Raw genomic sequence first — 8,949 nt, forward strand, 5'->3', positions numbered from 1 at the left:
CGCCCGGGCAGCGCGCCCCGGGGAGCTCGCGCGGCAAGAGGATCTTCGGCTGCTCCGAGTGCGAGAAGCTGTTCCGCTCGCCGCGCGACCTGGAGCGCCACGTGCTGGTGCACACGGGCGAGAAGCCCTTCCCCTGCCTCGAGTGCGGCAAGTTCTTCCGCCACGAGTGCTACCTCAAGCGCCACCGCCTGCTGCACGGCGCCGAGCGGCCCTTCCCGTGCCACGTGTGCGGCAAGGGCTTCATCACGCTCAGCAACCTCTCCCGGCACCTGAAGCTTCACCGGGGCATGGACTGAGCCAGCCTGCGGGAACCCGAGCCTCCCCGGCGGGCCGCCCCGACACACAGGCCCCCGGCACGCGGGCACCGAGGAGTGCGTGTCTCCGCGAGAACCTTTCCTCCAGTACCACGGCGGGCACCCCCAGGGCGTCTCGGCGACCTGGGGCTGGGGACTGCAGGGACCGCGTCCCCTAGCTCGCCCGGATCTCCTCCAGACGTACCCACCAGCCCGCAGTGGCCCCAGAAGATGGATATAGCCGTAATCTGCCTTCCCCCATTTCATTCCCCTTGCTGAAAGAGGACCAGGGTAGACGCCCCGCCTTCATGACCCTCCCCTCTGCGGAATGGATCGGCCCTAAGAGCACCCCACCCCGAGCACTCTAGTAGACTGGTCCAGCACCCCGCCCAGTAGGATGGACTGAAGCAGGCCGCGCCCTACCCAGCTGCGGGCCCTTCGGCTCGTGCCGGCCGCTTGCTTTGATCCAGTAGGAGAGACGCCCCATATCCCATAGAATGCAGCTCGGTCCAGATAGTCCCCAACCTGTGACCTCATCCGGGAGGTGGCAGACACCCGGCTTCCCGTCTCTACCATAGCACCTGTCGGCCTTTCTCTCCGTCTCCGTCAGCGTGTCTGTCTCTTGACTCCCTCCCAACCCCAAAGGGAAAGGGGAAGTTGGCTGGGGTCCCCCCCGCAAGAGCTTCCACCTCGCGCCTCTTCCCCTGCCCAGTGTCTCCAGGGCCCCAATAAACCTCATCCTGTCAGTCACTATGGTCTCCTGGTTCGACCCTGGGGGGGGGAGGGATGAGGGGGGCATCTCTCCCGAACTTAGAGTAGGCCTCTAAATTAGAGACAGGTCCTGGCTTTTCTCAGAGAAGTTTATTTTCCTTTGGTGGTGCTGGAGGCTGAACCTAGGTCTTCCTACATGCTAGGCAGGTACTCTACCCCTGAGCTACTTCCCCAGCCCTTGGTTTTATTTTGAGCCAGGAACTCGCTAAATTGCCCAGGCTGGCCTCCAACGCCCAATTGTGAGTCTCCTGCTTCAGCCTCCTGAATAGCTGGGGTTACAGGGGTTTGCCACCACGCCCAGCTCTGAAGTGTCTGAATCTTTTTAGGCCGTGCTTTGAGTCCCTTAGATCAGAATGGTTTAGGTCTCACCTAAATGGTACAATTCTGTCCCTTGAGTACAAGATCCATGGACAGTAGATGGACATGGCCCCTAGAAATCAGACTGCCTGAACCTGCAATCCTGCAGGACATGCCCCTTGGGAACCAAACTGTCTCCTTAGAGACACTGGAATTAAAGGGCCCTGCTCCTTTCAAGATTTGCGTTTGAAATTGATCTGAGGCCGGAAGGGTAAGGAAGAACTGGCCAGGTCCACCTGAGTCCCTGCTTGGACCCATAGAACCGGGACACCCTCAGCACAGTGGGTCACAGTAAAAGACACATTGGCATGAACCCCTTCAAATCTTCCCCCTTTTTTTTGTCTTTCTGAGACAGGGTCTCACTATGCAGTTGAAGCTGGTCTTGAGCTCGCTTTGTAGCTCAGGCTGGTCTCAAACTCGCAGTGATCCTCCAGCCTCAGCCTCCCGCGTGCTGGGGTTACAGGCGTGCACCACCACACTGGGTTCTTCCCCCTTCGTTTGGAAACACAACCCATTGTGTGGCCACTTTCTGAAGCAGTTGGAGAAGTCCTCTTTGATGAGATGCAATCAGAAATACGGGTCCTGCTGCCCCTCTGAAGAAAGGGCAGGCGCTGCCTGGCAAGCGCAAGGTTGTGAGTTCGGTTCCTGGTACCAGAGAAAAAAACAGAAAAAAAAAAAAAAAAGGGCAGGCGCCTGGAGACGTGCTGTGTCCTCTGCCTTGCTCTCAGGGCCTGGCACCGTGAGCCTCTGGCTCTCCCCCAAAGTCAATGATCATGAGAGGGAGACATCTTGAATTACTCAGCACATAAGGCAGCCACAACCAAACACTCGTGAAAGAGGACCCCAGGGCTGCTCCAGGAGGTGACGAGGACCTTGGGGCATGTGTGCTTTTTATGTAAACACCATATTTTTATCACACCGCATAGACAATAACCCCAATCCTTCATATTCCAGTGTGTGATTATAGTGGAATCAATGCTGAAAAAGGCAATCTCAGAGGGTCACAATTGCTCAGAAGGCAGCCGGGAAGGCGAGTAGCCAGGCTGTGCCGCTGCAGGTGGGGTGGCCAGGCTGGGCGTCTCATCGGAGGTCGTGCTGACCCAGCTTTGTCAGCTTCCGAGGCCAAGTGGACACGCTCGTGCTGTGAGGTCAGGGACGGCGTCGCCTGCGCGGCTGCTGCAGTTCCTCTGCTTTCAAACCCGGAGGGAGTTCGGTTCTCGGCAGCAGGAGATGAATCAGACCAGGCATTGCAGCGGAACGCACACCCCACGGGGCCGGGTGTAACTCAGTGCTGGGCATGTGCCTAGCATGCGCTGGGCTGGTCCCATGCTGTGTGCTCGTGTGCCCACCTCCCCACACACACACGGAGGGTGATGAAGGTGTGTTGGGATATATTTTGGGCTGATTTGTTTTGTTGGAGACAGGCTCTTGCTGTGTAATTTAGGCAGGAGCCCATTATGCAATCCAGGCTGGCCTTGAACTCATGGCTATCTTTCTGCCTCAGCCTTCTGAGTGCTGGGATGACAGGTGTCCACCGCCACACCCAGCTGTGAGGCTGCAGAATAGTGCAAGTACAGTGAGAATGAGGGAGCATACACAGTTACCTGCGTGGAATCACGAAGGAGCCATGCACAAGAAGCCGGGGCTGAGAACACGTGTGTGTTCCAGTAATAGAGCATGCAGGGGCAAGCGGAACGGAAACGTGGCCTTGTTAGGGTGCTCCGTGGCAGTGAGTCCTACAGAAAAGCAGGAAGGACCCTGGCATGGCACTCAGGGGAGTGGTGGGATGGTGAAGCTGCTGGGCATCAGAAAAGCTGACTGCGGGTACCTGGGGCACCCTATTTCTTAACACAGAGGTCATTTTATAATGACTTGTTTGTAGTATGCACGTTATGAATCTCAGATTTCACAAGGGAAAAAAACATTTAAGAAGGGAACTGGGTGTGGTGGTGCAGGCCTATAAATCCAGCACTTTAGGAAGCTGAGGCAGGAGGATCCCAAGCTCAAGCCCAGCCTGGGCAATTTAGCAGTTTAGCAAGACCCTGTTTCAAAACAAAAAGGGCCAGGAATGTAGCTCAATGCAAAGGCACTGAGTTCAAGCCCCAGTGCCAAATAATAAGAAAGGAGACATACTGAGAGACCAACACAGGAGTATGTCACACAAGGAAGACTCTGGCAGACATTCACAATTTCCAGTTGAACAGGCCCCACCCTGTGAAACAAAGCCGCCCCGGGGACACAGCACCTTAGAGATGCCCTCTCCACTCCAGCAAGATCAGCCAGGAATCACACTCCCTCCGGGAGCGAAGTGACGAGTCTGAGAAATAGGCCCGCCCCTTAGATACAGACCCCGCCCCCAGGCGCAAGGCCCGCCCACCCTGAGGCCTCTGGGAGATGCTCAGCCCGGAGCAGTGCCTGGAAAGGTGCCAGGGTTGCCGAGGCAACAGCGGGCTAGGACTGAGGCTCCCCTCCGCCCTCCTCCACAGGGCCTCGGCCCCTGTAGCGCTTCACCCACTGGGCGCAGGGCTGGACCCAGGACCTCTTCTGTGGTGGCCCTGACGGGGCCCAGGAGCTCCCCCGAAAGAGATGGGCGCTTCAATCGGGCCACTGTGCAATCTTGACTTTTGTCACAAAAGAGAGTTTCAGGACATGTCTCCCTGAAAACCCCTTTGTGAGTGGGAGGCCAGGCTGGCTCGGGGGCAGAGCTGGGCAGTTAGTGGGGTGGGGAGGGGGCTGCGGCCCAGAAGCTGGGGCCCCACGGAGGAGGGCAGACCTGGGTGTCACGGGAGGAGGTGCTGACCGGCCTCGGGCCCAGAGGAGCCCTCAGGCCGTCGGTGCCCCGGCGGCTGCGTCTGTGTGGGGCAGTCCTGGGTCTGCCAGGCTCTGCTGGGGCCCAAGGGGCTGAATTTAGGGCAATGTCTGGGGGCCGTGGGCACCCGCTCCAGGCTCGGAGCTGGCAGCCGGTGCCCTCGAGTCTCTTATGCTGGTGTCCCGGGTCCTGAAGGCGCATGCGGCAGGTCAGGTAAGCCTGGGGTGAAGACATCTGCATGAGCGTTTCCCAGACAGACGGGGCTGCGCAGGGATCTGACCCTACGGAACGCAGCCGGCACAAAATGCAGGAGGCGGAGCTGCCGAGCTGTCCTGCTGGCATCACCCCCGGGGCTCCCGTGGGCACAAGTGCAGTCATTGTGCTTTGAAGCAAAAGCAGCTTTTAACTCCCTGGCTAGGTCAGAAGAAAACACAATTTATGCTTTCTGTTTACCTGTTCCAATTTTTTTTTTAAAGACAAGTTCTTCACTATGCAGTTCGGACTGGCCTTGAGCTCACTGGCCAAGATTGGCCTCGAACTCATGGTGATCCTCCTGCCTTGGCCTCGCAAGTGCTGGGATCACAGGCGTGCGTGCGCACCGTGACTGGCTGCAGATCATGCTTGTGCGTGTAGCAGTCACGGTCTGCTGCTCTAACGACCCCCGACTTTTATTCTCTTACTAGTTTATTCCTGGGGATGCCACGGAGATCACATCCCGGGTGTAAGGATGTTGCTGGTCTTCCAGGGTGATAAGCTTGTTGGGGGAGAGGGAGCGGGTAGGAAAGAACACACAGCGGCCTCTGCATGGCGGAGCAAGGCGGGGGCTGCACCGCCTCTGTCCCCGCAGTAGCCTCTGCCTGGTGCTCACTGAGGCCGCGGGACCGAGGGCTTTGCCCAGGCACCGTCATGAGCCACGCCTGTCCGTGGAGCTGCAGACCACAGGCCCAAGGAGCCCCTCTGTGCCCCTCACGCCCCCTCAGCCCGCGCCTTTCCAGGGTGACCCCATCTCAGTGCCAAGCATGCCCCCGACTCCGGATTCCTCTTTACTAAGCAGCAAGTCACGCTCGCTGCGTGCGGGCCTCTCCTGGGGGGCGGGGGCAGCAGGCACGGTAGGCTCAGTGTGGGACAGCGAGGGTGTCTCTGAGTCGCAGGAGGGAAGGGGGTTCTCGCAAATCCAGGGGCGTGGCAAGTGCAAAGGCCCTGGCTCCAGACAGCGCGCGGAGGTGCTGTGCGGTGGGGTTCGCTGAGGCCTGGTGGGGAGCGCGGGACATGCTCAACCCCAGGGGACGCGATGGACCTGGGGTGCGGCAGAGGGATCCGGAGGCCTCTCCCCTGCGCCTGCCCCGCGCCCTCCGCTCGCTCTGCTGCCTGGCCGCCACGGCGCAGGAATTTCTCTAAGACGCCAATCGGATCGTGGGCCTCCCGCTTAGCGCCTCCCCAGCGGCTTCCCAGTGCGCTCCCAGCGAGGCCGGGCTCACCCGGACAGCAGGCTGCCTGCCTGCGCCCCTGTGCCAGGCTCCGCCTCTCTCTGCCACCCTGCCGCCCCACCCCCACCCCGACCCCAATCCAAGGCCTCAATCCCAAGTCACGATGCCCTGGCCACGTGCCGTTTTCTCTGATCGCATTTTTCTTTCCTCTTGTGCTTGTTTCTGAATGCATTTCTTTAGAGAAAAAAGTTTCAAGCCTTCCAAATGAACTGATAGAATAATGCACACACCCCAGGTATTGACCAAAAGAACTCAAAACTGTGCAGGCAGAAAATGTTTACTTGAATGTCATAATCACACGATTCACAATAGCTAAGAGAAATGACCCAAATGTCTGCTACCAGGTAAGCCAAATGTATTTTACTGCACAACAGCATACATTCAGCCATAAAAAGAAATCAAGGACTGATACAAGCTACAAAATGGATGGCTTTTAAAAACATTATGCCAGGGCGGGCATGATGGCGCACATCTGTAATCAGCCAGCACTGAGGAGGCTGAGGCAGGAGGATCACTGTGTGTTCAAGGCCAGCCTGATCTACATAGTGACACCCTGTCTCAAAAAATCAAAATAATAATAGCAAATAAAAACTTTATTAAGTGAGAGCAGCTAGTCACAAAAAAGCACATGCAATCTGAGGTTATTTATCTGAAATGCCCACAAACAGACAAATACATAAAAGCACAAAGCAGATTATTGATTGCCAGGGTGGGGGGCTGTGGAACAGGGAGTGACTGATTAATGGGTTCGCGTAATGGGCTGGTGGAAAAGTTCTGGAACTAGACAGTAGGCATGGCGTATAATATCACAAATATGCTCAGTGCCAGCAATCCGTACACTAAGATGGCTGAAAGTATAAATTTTATGTTACATATATTTTACCCATTTTATTTTTTTATTTTTTTTACCCATTTTAAAGCAGTTAAAACACATTCACACAACTACACATACATACAACCATATACTACCAGCTTTGAAATGTGAGAGATACAACTGAGTTGCATAGACATCCCCTCCAAGAGCTGACTGCCTCCCTTTTCAAAGGGAACCCACACCCCAAATCTGATGCATTTTCCATGGACATTTTCACACTTTTACTCTTTATGTACAAATCCTTTATAATATAGTATACCTGGCCAGGTGCTTTTAAAAATCATGCTACTGGCTGGGCTTAGTGGTGCACGCCTGTAATCCCAGCACTTGGGAGGCTGAGGCAGAAGGATCACTATGAGTTCGAGCCCTGCCTGGGCTACAAAGTGAGTTCAAGGCCAGCTGGAGCTGCATAGTGAGACCATGTCTCAAAACGGCCAAAAAAAATTTTAAAAAAAACATGCTACTGATGCACTATCCATCTCTGTGAAGTAAAAAATCTCAGTGAGCCAGGTGTGATGGTGCACACCTATAATCCCTGCACTCTGGGAGGCTGAGGCAGGAGGATCGAGGTTTAAGCCCAGCCTGGGCAACTTAAAGGCTTAGTGAGGCCCTGTCTCAAAATAAAAAATAAAAGGCCGAGGCTGTAGCTCAGCACTGAGGCCCTGGGTTCGAGCCCCGGTGTGAAGGGGACACAGGGCAGAGTGTGCTGCCAGCTTCTCTGTCTTTGGGTTCCTCGGCACTGTCTACCCATAAGTGAGGGCAGGGTGGCGCAGGCTGCGCCCTGTCACACTGTCGCCTGGGGACTTTTCCTACTTCCCGCAGTGATCACTCTCTTCATGGACATGAGTGGTCTGCCAGGAAGCTCACTTGTGGCTCAGCACTCCGCTCTCGCCCTGCCAGGGCCGGGACTATTCTCAGGGGTGTGCAGCTCCCCACAACACACGCGCAGTCACCCTGCTGCACACGGCACCTGCGTGTTTCTGCTCTCCCCGAGGAGAAATTCCTGGAATTGCTGCCCGCAAGGCCGTTCCTGGCTCCGCTCCCCCCAGCCACGCAGAGCGGAACTGTCTGCCACACTTGTGCCAACAATGTACGGCATGAATATCACTTAAAGAAACAGAGGCGCGCAGGGGCCTGCCACGAGCCCTGCTCAGCCGAGGCTTTGGGGATGGGCCAGGTCGGCTGCACCCTGTGAGCTTCTGCCGAAAGATCGTGGCCCCGGGAGGCAGTCAGGGAGCCCTCGCTCTCAGCGTGAGCTCAGCTCTGCGCCTCCTGTTCCCCGCATTCCCACAGCACCCACTTTCCGGCCAGCGGCTGATCCGTGTCCCTCTGCCTCCCCCGTAGGAACCTGGACAGCCTGTGTCTGTCCCAGGACTCCAGGACCAAGGACAGAGCTACCCCATAGTAGGTGCTCAGTAAACACTGGCCCCTAGGATGGAATGAACAGACATGCAGAGGTTTATCAGAGGAGAAACTGAGGTGCAGACAAGGGCAGGTCGTTTGTCCAGGCAGCCGCGGGAAGGCAGGAGCCAGGATCTGACCCGACTGTCACGCACCCCGAGGCTCGGTCACTGACTATTCTCCCACGAGACCTGCGCCCGGCCCTGCACAGCGCCTGGCACGGGCAGGACTCGGTCAATGCGGGTTTGTTGGCGGGTGAATGAATGGTGCATTTGCTCCGACTCCTCCCGCCCGTCGGGACAGCGCCGCCCCGCCCCGCGGACCCCAGCACCGCCCCGCCCGGCCCCGCTTCCGGCTTCCTAGCCGCTCTCGCCTCTGCCCGGCCCGGCAGCAGGCTGCGTTTCCGGGGGGAAGGCTTAGGCGGTGACACCGGCCCAGCCTCCTCCCCGCCCCGCTGCGGCCCCCTCCCTCCCGCAGCTCCGCGCGTCCGGCCCCGGAGGAAGAAAGGATCAGGAGGCGCAGGTAAGGGGGGTCCCCAGCAGGAGGGGACCCAGCCCGCCCAGACCCAGCTCTGCAGATCCAGCTGCTGCGGAGACCGCGCTGGGGACAGCGGGTTGCAGGGACGGGGACCCAGGCCCAGCACCCTCGCCGGGCCCTCCACGGCCTCCGCCTCCCTCGGGCTGCAAACGGCATCTGCAGCTCGGGTCCAGGGCCCCGGTCCTGGCACAGACCCTGTCCAGCCCTCGTCCCCCGATGAGCGCCTCTGTCCCGACCACGGAGTCCACTCCAGCCATCCCTCCTGTCCCCGCCAGGTCGGCCCGGCCTCCTCCATCAGACCCGAGAGACCAGAGGGAGTAGGTCCTGCCTCCTCCGTCAGACCCCGGGTTCACACCCCAGCCCTCCTCCTCCAGACCCCGGGTTCACACCCCAGCCCTCCTCCAGCAGACCCTGGGTTCA

General features: G+C 58.1%; 1 protein-coding gene across 1 annotated transcript in view; it reads left to right on the top strand.

Moving 5' to 3' along the window:
- Fiz1 (FLT3-interacting zinc finger 1) overlaps window positions 1-1,043 on the top strand; it is a 4,817-nt gene extending 3,774 nt beyond the window's left edge. The window contains exon 4 of the mRNA XM_013509225.1: window positions 8-1,043. Coding sequence (XP_013364679.1) covers window positions 8-296 — 289 coding nt within the window. The 3' untranslated portion in view covers window positions 297-1,043. The remainder of the gene's footprint in view (window positions 1-7) is intronic.
- The last annotated feature ends 7,906 nt before the right edge of the window (window positions 1,044-8,949 follow it).

Source organism: Chinchilla lanigera, unplaced genomic scaffold (assembly GCF_000276665.1).
Source record: "Chinchilla lanigera isolate Chin_1 unplaced genomic scaffold, ChiLan1.0 scaffold00166, whole genome shotgun sequence".
Lineage (NCBI taxonomy): Eukaryota > Metazoa > Chordata > Mammalia > Rodentia > Chinchillidae > Chinchilla > Chinchilla lanigera.